Source organism: Alligator mississippiensis, chromosome 5 (genome assembly GCF_030867095.1).
Source record: "Alligator mississippiensis isolate rAllMis1 chromosome 5, rAllMis1, whole genome shotgun sequence".
In the NCBI taxonomy this organism is placed as follows: domain Eukaryota; kingdom Metazoa; phylum Chordata; order Crocodylia; family Alligatoridae; genus Alligator; species Alligator mississippiensis.
Window position 1 is genome coordinate 27,659,881 of NC_081828.1, and position 13,325 is coordinate 27,673,205.

The 13,325-nt window shown below is 41.9% G+C and overlaps 1 protein-coding gene across 3 annotated transcripts in view; it reads right to left on the reverse strand.

The window, feature by feature from the left end:
- The window catches only part of TTLL7 (tubulin tyrosine ligase like 7), a 138,118-nt gene that overhangs the window by 40,818 nt on the left and 83,975 nt on the right, over positions 1-13,325 (reverse strand). For all 3 annotated transcript variants that reach the window (XM_006259042.3, XM_019489183.2, XM_059727994.1), the window contains 3 exons: positions 12,924-13,010; positions 6,614-6,809; positions 5,293-5,570 (listed from right to left, as the gene is read on the reverse strand). In XM_006259042.3, coding sequence (XP_006259104.1) covers positions 5,293-5,570; positions 6,614-6,809; positions 12,924-13,010 — 561 coding nt within the window. The remainder of the gene's footprint in view (positions 1-5,292; positions 5,571-6,613; positions 6,810-12,923; positions 13,011-13,325) is intronic.

Genomic DNA, 13,325 nt, shown 5'->3' on the forward strand with positions numbered 1-13,325 from the left:
GGATAACCTGGAGAGGGTCCAGAGAAGGGCCACTCGTATGGTTAAGGACCTGCAGACCAAGCCCTACGAGGAGAGACTAGAGAAACTGGACCTTTTCAGCCTCCGCAAGAGAAGGTTGAGAGGCAACCTTGTGGCTGCGTATAAGTTCATCACAGGGGCACAGAAGGGAATTGGTGAGTATTTATTCACCAAGGCGCCCCCGGGGGTTACAAGAAATAATGGCCACAAGCTAGCAGAGAGCAGATTTAGATTGGACATTAGGAAGAACTTCTTCATAGTTCGAGTGGCCAAGGTCTGGAACGGGCTCCCAAGGGAGGTGGTGCTCTCCCCTACCCTGGGGGTCTTCAAGAGGAGGTTAGATAAGCATCTAGCTGGGGTCATCTAGACCCAGCACTCTTTCCTGCCTATGCAGGGGGTCGGACTCGATGACCTATTGAGGTCCCTTCCGACCCTAACATCTATGAATCTCTGGGGTGCAGTTATCCCTGTAATTGACTGGAGCAGTGGAGCTGGGCATGAGTCATAAAAGGGCTCCTTGGAACCATGGGGAGGAGATGAAGCAAAGCATGCTGGGATGCCAGAGAACTGTGCCACAGCCTAGCATACAACCAGGAACTATACAGGCATTTGAAAAAAGTGTAAGAACCTCTTGCAGAAATTAGATATTCCTGGTTGGATGTGGAAGAACTTTCTCATGGATCCACATGATCCATCTATAAACTCACTAGGGGGACCAGAAGGGTTTGGGGGAGACCTTGTTTCCCCTAGCGCCCCCCCGGGATAACAAGGAATAATGGCCACAAGTTGTTGGAGAGAAGGTTTAGATTAGACATCCGTAAAAACTACTTCACAGTTAGGGCGGCTAGGATCTGGAACCAACTTCCAAGGGAAGTGGTGCTGGCTCCTACCCTGGGGGTCTTTAAGAAGAGGCTTCATGCCTACCTGGCTGGGGTCATTTCAGCCCAGTTTTCCTCCTGCCCAGGCAGGGGGTCGGACTTGAAGATCTACAAGGTCCCTTCCGACCCGACTTCTATGACTCTATGAACACCTGTAAGCTCATGGCAGAGTGACATTTCTCCTGTTAGCAATGTAATGCTTCTCCAGAACCTACGTCTCTTTACAGCCCCCCTTTGGGGACATCAACAAACTGAATCCCATGAACTTTGTATCACAAACTACAATTGCTAGTTTCAAATCACTCCAACCTATCCTATTACACCTTATCAAGGTCTAACTTGAAGCTATTTAGGTTCCTTGCTTCCAAACTACCTTGTTGACCCCAGAAACATATGCAACAAATAAGACTGTCTTTGATGTTCTACTTATTCTCAAGAGGATGATTCAGGGACAAACTTAGGCTGCCTGACACATTTCAAATTCAGTTACAGACATCTGCACATTTGGAGGCTTGGTATGGGCCTTCATTTTATCTCTGACAAAGGTGAAACTTTAATTTGGAATTTCCAGTCTTATAATACCTATATATTTTGCAACAACGACCCTTATTGTCTTAAAGTTTTTTTCTGACTTACAGTAAGTGATAGATATCTTCAACCTTAACAAAACATTTTGCTATGTAATATATAATGATGTGGCTCTGAAATAACGAGGCAGCAAATACTTTGTCGACACTGTCAGCTCTTGTTTATCCATATTTGTAATTTGTCTTTGTAGCTTTCCAGAGTAGAATTTTTTTATATTGAGTTTTCATATTTTTAATGCATTTGGTTTTTATCAGTCTAATAAATGGCAATATCAGTCACTAAAATATTCTTTTTCTCATTATTCAAAAAATTGATAAACGGGTACTTTATCATGTACAAATGACTGCTCTTGAACATACTAAAAATTATAGATAATTGGTTTTAGTTTTTCATTCTATCAGCTATATGCAAAATATTATTCTTCGTTGTAAAAACATTAATGCAATATTGTGAATAGTACTTAGTTCAGAGTTATCAGTAATCTCTATCACTGCTACTCTGTAAATCATTTTGCTGACATTATTTTAAGGAATGTGACCCCTGTTCTGCCATAGAAACATGGTTGTTCTGCAATTCAAGATCTCTCCCACTGGGAGAAGCATTCCCAATGAAAAAGTGAGTATGATTTCTTAATAATGTTCATTTAAGTGAGCAGCCCATTTTAATGCCATATTGTGAGAGACTAGTTTTAATCTTTCAGTAATTTGTATTTGATATAGAGTCGAATTAACGTGAAGAGAGAAATCCATATTAGGCCGGTCTCATTAAACTCTCAGAGTATATGTCTTGATGATAAAAAAGGTACTTTTTTAACCTGAGGTTGCTAATATGATATGAAACGCACTCAATTCTTCATGGTGAAAACATACTTTTAGTACCTTGGTAGTCCTGTAGCCTGAATTTAAAGATGCAAAACAATTAAGGGGAAGGTGGGGAAGTAGCTTATTTTTAGAAATAAAAATTTTTAAAGAACCATTTTTCATTCAGCGGCAAAACACACAATGATCTTTAAAACTTATGTTAGAAAGTAAATACCAGAAGCAAACTAATTACTATCCCAAACTGATTTCTCAAATATTCCCCTCACCTGTAGAGGGAGAGGCATTTAGGGCTGTGCAAAGCTTCAGTCACTGATTCGATTCGGAGGGGATTCAAATTGATTTGGTGGCCAAATATCCCAATCCAAATTGAATCAGGAGACCCATTAAAAGGTCCAAATCGAATCTGAAGCCTCCAAGTCAATTCAGAAAAGATTCGGAGAGATTCGAATCAGCTGGGGAGAGGGAAGCACAGCTGGGTGGCTGCAGGTTCTCCCGCGGCTCCTTCAGCTGTGCCTGCCTCTTCCCAAGCAGGGGGAGCTGCGGGAGAAGCCCCCATGGCTGCCCTGCCAGGCTCCATCCTCTGCCCAGCCCAGAGGATGATCACAAACAGGCTGGTTAATGTCAGGCCACAACCTCAAACCCAGGGCCTCCACCTACCCATCAGTCACAAATCCCAATCTTCTACCTCCCTGCCTGAGCATCTAGGCAGTACACAGGTGGCCAGGCAGGATTGGCTGATCCTTTACACCAGAGGTTCTGAACCTTTTTTAGTCGACGTATCCCTTGGTCTCAGAGTGAGACTTCACGTACCCCCTTCCTATGGAAAATTAATTTTTTAGGCCCTTCGACCTGTGTTAGACAAATGTATGAAATATCTCTCTCATACCCCATGATGAGGCTTCATGTACCCCCTGGGGGTACATGCATCCCCAGTTCAGGACCGCTGCTTTACACCTTCCTATAAAATCATATGACTGAAATGGAAACAACCAGGCAACAGGGCTTAAACCTTAGCCAGGCTGGTTCATCCTTGCCTCGTATTTCTCCTGGCTCTCTGACTAATCCCTTACAACGTTAATACATGTGATCTGGAGGGGGAGGGGGAAGAGCTTTAATTAGAGTGTCTCCAAGAGCCACTCTAATTAAAGCACCTGGAGCATCTTGTGTATCAGCGTCCCTGCGCTTGAAAATGGCAGCAGGAGCACCTTTTCTAAAGCTCAAAAGACCTGCCGCACGCTATTTTTGCTGTTAATTGAGTCTGCTCCAACGCACTGTAATTACAGTGTATAGGAGCAGCCTCACTGATCATGTATAGGCACCCTTAGCTAACAACCTGGCTTGCCCCCAGACTAAGGTTTCCATTTGACTCTTCATCTTTCTAATTTGACTCCTGGCTTAATCTCCTGAATGCCCAAAACCAGTTTCTTGACTCAGTTTCTCAGTCTGACCTGCTGGCTTCCTGACTCAGCCCATACCTGGATTCCACTCCCCTCCAGGTGGACACCATGTTCCCCGAGTGGTCCTCAATTTGGCTGCCCATGACACGACATGACAGTTGGAGAAGGTAGAAAGCGTGCTCTAGAAATATGTCTGTTACTATAATGCAAATACCCACACAACTCTATGTATCCACATGTTCTTGCCCTGTGTGACAAAAGATATTTTTGAAAAATCCTTTTATCTGGTCTGCCCTTTGGTGTTAAAAAAAATGTTCCTTTTAATTAGACCATTTGAGTCCTAGAGCTTATTTACCATACAGATGGGTTTCAAAATAAAGGCAGGTATTGTTTTCACCTTAAAAAAAAAAAAAAAAGCAAGAGCTATCTGGATGTAAAAACATTGACTATAGTGTCTTATAGTATCTTCTAAGACTGATGCAGCTAGTTTGAAGGCAGCCTTCTCCCCCACCCCATGTGGTAATATAGCTAGTTAAAAATTATTTGTGCCTTGTCTCCACTAGGCTTTTACAGCAAGACAGCTCTCCCAATGTTCAATCATAGTGCACTTTGCAGGGAGGTCAAAGCTGTCCAACTTCTAAACCCTCAGGGGCCACATGCCCTAAAGACTGCAATCTACATGACTCACACCAGGCAAGTACACATACACTCCCCCAAGCTGCACCATGCAGCCCCCTCCCCTGCTATCCACAACATGCAGCCTGAACTCATCCTCAGCTCCTCGCACTGCACCATACTGCCCCACCCCCTGAGGCAAGGGCAGGAAGCAGCAGCCAGAGGAGGGAGGCGGAACCTGGAGAGTGTCTGCTATTGCAGCTGGAGCAAAGGAGGGGTGGGGGACAGAGTGGTGGCCGGGTGACAGCCTGAGGGCTGCAATTTAACCCCAATTAACTTAATCCCCTATCTTAGTTGATAGTTGGATAGCCCTCGCCCAGGTCTTAATACAAGCCTTCCTTAACCTTTGGTTTACTACGTCTACCCTAGGAATTTATGTTAGTGTTCATGCTACACGAATGTAGAAACCCTGCTGGTAGAAAAATACCTAGAGTTTTTGGAAATGACAAATTCCCCAAGAACTCCGATAAACCAGCCCAGAGTGGGGAATACAACTTCTGCTTTTGAGAAGCTGTGCAGGAAGTCAGTTTGTTGTTTAGGCTTCTCAGGCATAAGAGCCCTAGCTCACAAATCCCCTCCTGAGAGATGTATAGTTTGCAGAGATTTTAGTCCACCCTATGTGCTGGTAACACAAAAGGAGCTCAGCAAAAGCTCTCTTTAATGGGAAGAAAGGTCTAATGCTCCCCAAGAATCTGTCAAAATTCAGATGATGACAGCACCTTAGGGCTTCTGACCCTGAAAGGACTTGTAACCTAGTAAGAAAACTTGTATCAAAGTAACGTCAAGAAAAATGTTCCTTTAAAAAATTGCAAAATCTTAATGAAGCATTACTATCCCATGCTACACTCTAGAGCATTTTTAAAGATAAGCAGAACATGTTTTGAAATTGGTTGTGTGATACTTTTGTTAACTTACCCCTGAAGAGTGCATAGTGGCCAGGCTAGCTGGATGAACCATTTGGACTGAAGAGGAGCTCCGATTTAAAGAATGGGACCTGTTCCCAGAAGATGGACGCTGCATGTGTATTGCTGGTTTGGCTGAATAGGGACGTTGCTCAGTTTGCGACTGCATAGTTACAATTGAGATTGAACGGGGACAGCTTACTGAGCGCCTCATAGGACCTCTGGAGGATGTGGAGGCTGAATATGATAGACTTTTCATATTTTTATTGGAAGGCTTCCAGTGTATCCTACCTGCAAACAAACACAATGTAGGAGGCAATTACTTACTATCCCTTTACCACCTTTTCTTTTGTCTTCTGAGCAGAGTTTGTTTCGGTTGGGCAGTAAGATTAGGTTCCCTAATAAATATTTTATGCAAGTGTCCATTTCATTCCCTAAATCAGTCTTTATCAAAAGAGTTCAAATCCTCTCATCTGTACACTAGTGTTGTCAAAGGGTACATACTTCTGAGGCCTCAGAATGACAGAATCTATGGTTGCTGAGTTTCCCTTACACAGGAAAAGATGGGGGGAGATTTTGTTCATGGGTCCTATAGCTACAGACCCAAGCTCCCATTCCGAAGGCTCATCATCCTTGCACAGGGGCATTGCGCTAATTCACTCAACTGATGTCTTCTGCAGTCCTCGGTGAATAAAATATGCTGTTACAAAAAATATTTTTTTGGCAGTAGTACCATAAATGTTTAGCTACAGAACCTCAATGCAATACTATTTTGACAATCTACTATAAAATACAAAACAGCATATTGTACATACCAGGTTAGCTCTTTAACATTATACTCTCAAAGCTACTGGACTATCAAAATAAAATCTTATTTATATCTGGACAGCAGCCCCACCTGGAAAAATCTTACCTTCTGGGCTTTGTGAGACAAGAGTTAGTTTGGATTGTTACCTCTTTAATTTCCCACAAAATGCATGCTTAATAGCTTAAAAAAGAAGTAACAACTTGACTGCCAACTCTGCTAGAATTACTGTAAACAGGAGCATGGACATCACTTCTGAATATAGCCCATGTGTATCATTTTATTTAGTATTCTGGCAAAAAAATGCAGCGGTGTTTTTAATTATTAATTCCTATTTAACTTGATCTGGGTTTTAAAAAATAAGAATAAAACAAACCTGCTGGTGAAATCAGGTGGTCCTGTGTCAAGATACTGCATGTCTATTTTCTGGCCTATTATTTTTGATCCTGCTAAGTTCCACATATAGGAATATCTTGTATAATTATTTGTGCATACTGGATTTAAACAAAATTGCAATCAATTCACTTACCAGATCGTTCTAAGGGTTTATACTTATTTTCTTCAAGATCATAGGTCACTTTCTTTTCTTTTTTCTCATTGTGATATTCCTTTTCAGTTTCTTCTTCCCATTCCGACATGTTGCTACTGCTGTCGCAGCTACTTTCACTGCTATAATTCTTGTGTTTTTTTATGGTTTGTGCACTTTCTGGCATAGAACATAGGGGCTACAGTGAAAAAGAAAATATACATTAAGTTCTTTCATAGTCTGAAAGGATCATCGTCATACCTAAGTCACTAACCAGGAAAGCCTATAAGCATATGCTTAAGCCCCACTGAAGTACACTTGAAGCACGTGCTTAACCTTAAGTCATGTGCTTACATATATTATTAAATTTGGACCTTAATGAGCCTTCATTGACAACAGAAGTACACTTATAACAGCTAATATTTACAAATTTTCACAAAATACTACAGCACATTTTGAAGGAATCTTTAATGGACAGAACAAACATCAGTACCTTCTCAGTGGTTCAAAATGTTGAAATTCCATCTTTTAATTGATTTTTAATCCCTACATCTTTTCATGCAGGGAAGCTATAACTTCTATAACTTATTAAATACAGTAATATACAGAAAACAAGTACAGCAGATAACTTTTGCCAATACATTTTTTAAAGAGTTAGGGGTGCACCGATAGAGATTTTGGGAGCTGATACCGATAGGCGATTTTTAAGGAGGCATATCAGTCAATATCAATCCGATTTCTGATACCAGCCTGGCAGCTTGAAGAGCTGCATGTAGCTGGTAAGTCTGGTGTGCTAGAAGGGAAGTGGGGGGGAGGGAAGGGGCGTGGGGGGGCAAATCAAGGCCCCCTGAGGAGGCTGGGGCAAGCACTGCCCACAGCCGGGGGAGAGGAGGGGGGACCGGCGTGGGACGGAGCTGCAGCTCATCCAGGGGATGCAGGTGGGGTGCAGCTCCCTCCACTGCGCACTGCTCATCTGGGAGTCACTGGTACAGCGCTCCCCTGGCAGCTCCTGCCGCAGCGCCTGCCGCTCATCCACGAAGGCATGAGTGGGGGGGGGGGGGGGGGGTGCCCCCGGACCTGCACAGGGCAGGGGAGAGTAGGCCGGGCCAGGAAGAGCCATGCACATCCCTAGGCCCAGCTCACCCTGCCCCGTGCAGATCCAGGGGCAACTGCCTCCACCATGCCCTCCTGAATGAGCAGAGGGAGCAGTGGCAGGAACCGCCAGGTGAGCACCAGATGAGCAGCTCCCAGATGAGCAGCGTGCAGTGGTGGGAGCTGCCCCCACACTGCTCCCCCCGGACTCTGCTCCATCTCCATCCTGCGCCTTCCCTGCCCCAGCTGTGGGCAGCGCTTGCCCCAGCACCTCCCAGCCTCACTCCTCCCGCACTGCGGTAGCCTTGATCTGCCCCCCGCGCTCCTTCCCTGCCACCACATCAGACTTACAAGCTGCCTGCAGCTCTCCAAGCTGTCGAGCTGTGCTCCTTGTTGCCTACGTGCTGCACTGCAGCTGCATGCACACACAGGCATTTATCAGCCAAATTATCAGCCACATCCAGCCGATTTCCGATATGACCAATTTCTTTATATCAGTGCCGATCCAGTATCAGACTGATGCATCGGTGCAGCTCTATTAAAGAAAAAGCAAGCATGAATGGTAGAGAAAGCAGAAGCAAATAGAGGGTGCCCTACTATGTAGGTTTCTTAAATACACAGTATCATGTCAGGACAAAAGCCAAATGCTCATCTGAGCCAAATGGCCCATCAGGCTAATGTGGTTAAGGCATGCCAGTTTCTATTGCCAAATTACACACAGAAGTGTAATGGTGGGGAGCTTCATATCCATCCACCTTTGACACTCCCCCCCCCAGCCTAAAAGACTAGGTACTCTTTTACAGCTGTCTTGTTTAGGGGGCAGTCTTCAACATAAGGCCAGAGGTCTTGAACTTGCAGCTCTGGAGGCACAGCAAAACACTTAACTGCTCTGCTATTACACCTCAACACATGGGATCTTGTACAGTTAGGCAATTAATCTTGTGTCATCATAAAGTACTGGACAATAAGAAACAAAGAACAGAACCCAGAGAAATTGTTGCAGGAACAGTAAGTGCAGCTTGAGAATCTACCTTTCCCCATTAACCGTAAAGCACACAAAAAGCAAGAGCATGAATGCTAACAATTCCCTCTGTTATATCAGTTGTCTCAAGAAGTCCTGAGTCTCCTTTTCTGATAACTAACCATTTTTTCAGTTCACCAGATACCGGATTCTATATTTCTGTTCTCCAGTGATTCCTACCTCTAAGCCAGACCCTACATTTATGGCCACATCATCTTCTTCTTGCTATGTTGGATAACAAATGAAGCACAGAATGCAAAAATTAACAGAGTAGCCATGTCAACCCCTTCCTTGGGGAAGGTCAGAGTTGGCTGAAGAATGTTGCAGTGTGAATTTAAATTGCCACATTATTTTACCATATTGTGCAGCACTGTGCTCAGATACTATGGTGATGGGCAACAGTATAACATCTCTTAGATACTACTGATGCATTACATACTTTACAAATAAATAGGCACATTTTGCTGAGCAACCAAGGAAAGAAAGAGAAAGATTTATGATCACTACCTTTCAGAAACAGCATCCTTTTCTTACAACCCATACTATTATCTAAGATACTAGAGAGTTGCTGCCATTGTGTAGAATCCTGGGATTTGTTCTGACATCAACACCTCCTCACCACAAGGACCAATTTAGGTGCCCTATCACTTAGGCACTTTTTCAAAAGTTAATGCTTTGCTCTGAAAGTATGTCTATTCACCAGATTAAAAAAAAAAATCTAAAAGCTAACTTAAAAATAAGTCAAAAACATAAAAAGCATTTGCAAGAAACAGAAAAGGCACAGATGACAAACAATAGACTCATTTGAATTTAGAATGACCTCTTACCAGTCATCTAACTCATTTCTCTGCTTCACAGGAGTGATTTCAGCATTCTTAAACCAGCTATGATAAAGGAATAGTTCTAGCCTTTAATACCTGCAGTAAATGCTTTTTCACAACTTCTCCTGACAATCTGTTCAATTGTTTAGCGGTTATGATCATTATAATTTTTTTCCCCAAATGGTACATCTAAATTTTATCATTTAAAAGTCATTTGGTTATATTACACATGAATGAAAAATGCTAGTAATGACTTATTTCCTCTAAAATATCCTCGTGTTTTGTATTTTTTTGAAAATCTGTATGTGAATGTTCTGCACATAGAACAGGTGGAATGTAATAAACATAAGGAAATAAAGCTTCCAACATGTAAGTGTGAGCTGCCCTCTAGAGGTGTTAAATAACACTACTACAGTCCCAGAACATTTTCAAATGTAATACTGTATAGCAATTTGTTTTGGCTAACTCCAAAACAAACTGCTATATAGTACTGCATTTGAAAATACCTACTTTCTCTCTTGAGCTCCTAAAAGGCATTAAAGAATGATAAACGTTTTTATGTATAAAGTACATTTTATATCTGATAGTTAAGAAATCTCCTATGCAAGATCCAGAACATCCATCATGCTTATCTAAAGGAAACCCCTAATGTAGCAGGGGTTTTCTGAAAAGGGTGGGAAGGGCTGTCTCTTGAGTTTTGGCCTTACTTTGCTTCATCAGGTCCTGTAGCTGCTACACTGCATACTCTAAAGAAATCTTCCTTTGTCGTACTTTATTGGTAGGGATGGAAAGACAATGCTTTAAAACTTAAAGGGCCATTTATCCTATGATAGGGTTACTAAATGTTTTTAAGTCCCACTGCCTAGTGAAGAAATAACTTCATTGACTGTAGTTCTGTGCTTGAGAAAGTGTATTATAGGGAGCAGTGTTGACTGTAACGGGAACACCAAATAATCCTCTAATGGGTATAAGCAATATTTTTTGCTGTTGTTCTAAGATGGCATTTTGGAAGTTGAACCCTTAAGATAGTAAGGTTAACAGTCTAAGAGATTTTCTAAATCAGTTTTGACAGCTTCTGTATGTACCAAAAAGGTCAGATACAGTGTCATGTGAGAAATTACTAGTTAATCTGAAAAAGATGGGGATTAATATAAGAATTGCAGGGTGGGCAATGAACTAGCCGAGGGGAGAGCCATAAACAGGATGTACTTGAAAAAGAAACTTTCAGGCTACATGGAAGTAATGTGTGGGTTCTACACAGAATAATCCTACCACTGATCTTATTTAATATTTTCTTAAACAAAACTTGGTACAAAATATAGGAGTCTCTTAATGAAATTTGCTAATGATTCAGAATGTAGGAAGCACTGTCATTACAGAAGCTGATGGAAAAAATTGTGTGACTTTGTGGACTAGACTAATAGGAACAGGATGAAATGTAATAGTTTATAGTCCACGGCCATGTGGTTAGAGACTGAGAACAAGAATTCCTGCTATAAGCTGGAATCTGCTGGAAACAACAGAAGAGGTCTCTCCTGATATACTTTTGAGTTCCACTTGCCTTTTTCAATGCTACAGCTGACTGGTGACTCAAACTCATCTTATGATCCCATAATAGTGGTAATGGGGGCCAACAGTAATAGGAACGTATTAATATCATTTACAATCCTAGCAGGACCTCATTTGGAATACTGTGTACTGGTCTGGTCACCCATGCTCAAGAAGGCTGGATTGAAAGTGGAGTAGAGCAGAGATGTACTTCTAGCCTAACTGGAAAAAATGCTATTTAAAATAAAAATAATGAGCTACCTACAGAAATAATATTCATGTCAGTGTGTTTCGCAAGGGTGCTTTTTAGTTCCTAACCTTGAAAAAAGATTCACCTACCAATATGGACTTATGTACCTGTATATAGTCTCAGTGCTATAGTCAGGGCTATAGTCAGCATGATATTTTGTAAGGAAAAGCAGGCTTTCCCACATGTGCACAAAATGTTCTGGGGAACAGACAAAATGCTGTACAAGTTTTATATTCCTTTAGACATAAGTCCAGAAGAGTTAAACAACCAAACCTTTTTCTCAACAGATGCTGATCTAAAAGTACTGCCACATGTAGGCAAATAAATAGTTTAGATTTGAGAATACAGTAATTTATCTTTGGTGCCTGGTGGAAAAGTGTAGTAAATTTAATGCAAAGGTTTGGAGTGAACTACGTTAAACCTAATACAGATTTCACTTAAAATCTGTTTCTGGATATGAAAGAACGATGTTGAATGTTGAACGATGCTTTTATCAGTTTAACAAGCCAAACATACATCATCATAATTAATACCTTGAACTTCCAAAAGGCCTTTCATTCAAAGTTCTTTAAACAGACAAATCAGTTAAGGCTTAAAATACCTAGTTGAGACAGATCAGTGATCATGTCACCCACTATGGCACCTGCTCATGAGTAACAAGGCTACTCCAACACACTGTAATTACAGAACATCAGAACAGATATTCAATTAATCCAGCCAGCTGGAGTGTGATAATTTCTGCGCTCTAGCAGACTCCAGTGTCTCGTGTAATAGCATCCCCATACTTAAAAATGGCAGCAGGGGTGCTTTATCTAAAGCTTGTTCAACAAGCTTTAGAAAATGTGCCCCTGCCACCATTTTTAAGCGCACGGTCACTGATAGAAAAGACGCTCCAGATGCTTTAAAATCTCTCAGAGCTACTCTGATTAAAGTTCCCACCCCCCCCAACACACTCCCAGAGCACATGAATAAACGTCCTTTGCTTGCAACCTCTGGGGCAAAGCATAGCAATTATCACAAGAGCACACCACCACTTCAAAGCTACTTAGGAAAGGAAGTGAAGAATTCCACGTTCCAGCCAATTAAACCTGCAGTTGGACAGAAGGTCATTTCTTGGGTTCAAATCATCCTTTTTCCCATGCCCTCAAAAACCTAGGCAAGGGGCTCTGAGGGATAACATTTTTGCAAAGACCCCTCCCTAAAACTTCCTCCTTATAATACTTAGCTTTAGTCCCTTCCCAGAATGGGCCACACAGCTACCTTCAAAATCCCAATAAATGTAAAGGATAGGACAGAACCCTGTGCTTTTCCAGCTGCCTTGGCCCCTGGCATTAAAGCTCAAGTACAGTGAATGGAACAGTAATGCCAAAAAGACGCCATTCTGACTGAAACAGTCCCCGGAATCCTATGGTTGAGGGGCCAGGGTCTGCTGAAAAGCTAGGAACCACAGAGACTTCTTTATCTTTTCACCTTAAGCTCTATGGCCTGTAAAGGAAAAATGTGCATGTGCCACAGGTCCAACCACCAGTTTGCCTAGTCTTAGTATCTTTGGTACAAATATATTTGGCATCAATCAAACACCTTGGGTCCTCGTTGCCTGCTGGATTTTCCCATGAGTTTTTCATCATCCAGTTCACATTGCTCCAGAAGATCCAAAATGTCTTCTTCCTAAAACCATGAATGTATCTGTTATTAACACAAAGCAGTATTCAATCTTTTTTCCAAAGGTTAGCAGGAGCTTATACTGACATTTTGAATTGGTTTTCTGAATCAATCATCACTAAATTCCAAAATAATACTGTGTACGTTTGTACACATATTCTCTTATCTTACATACAGATAGAGGTATACGCATTTTTCCAAAAGCCAACTGTTTTGGCAAATTTGTACATTTTTGGGAGGTGATATATGCATCTCAAATTGTAATTACACTTAAACTAGTGCCAGCTATCCATCTGTAAGCTGCATTTGACCCTGGTAAAT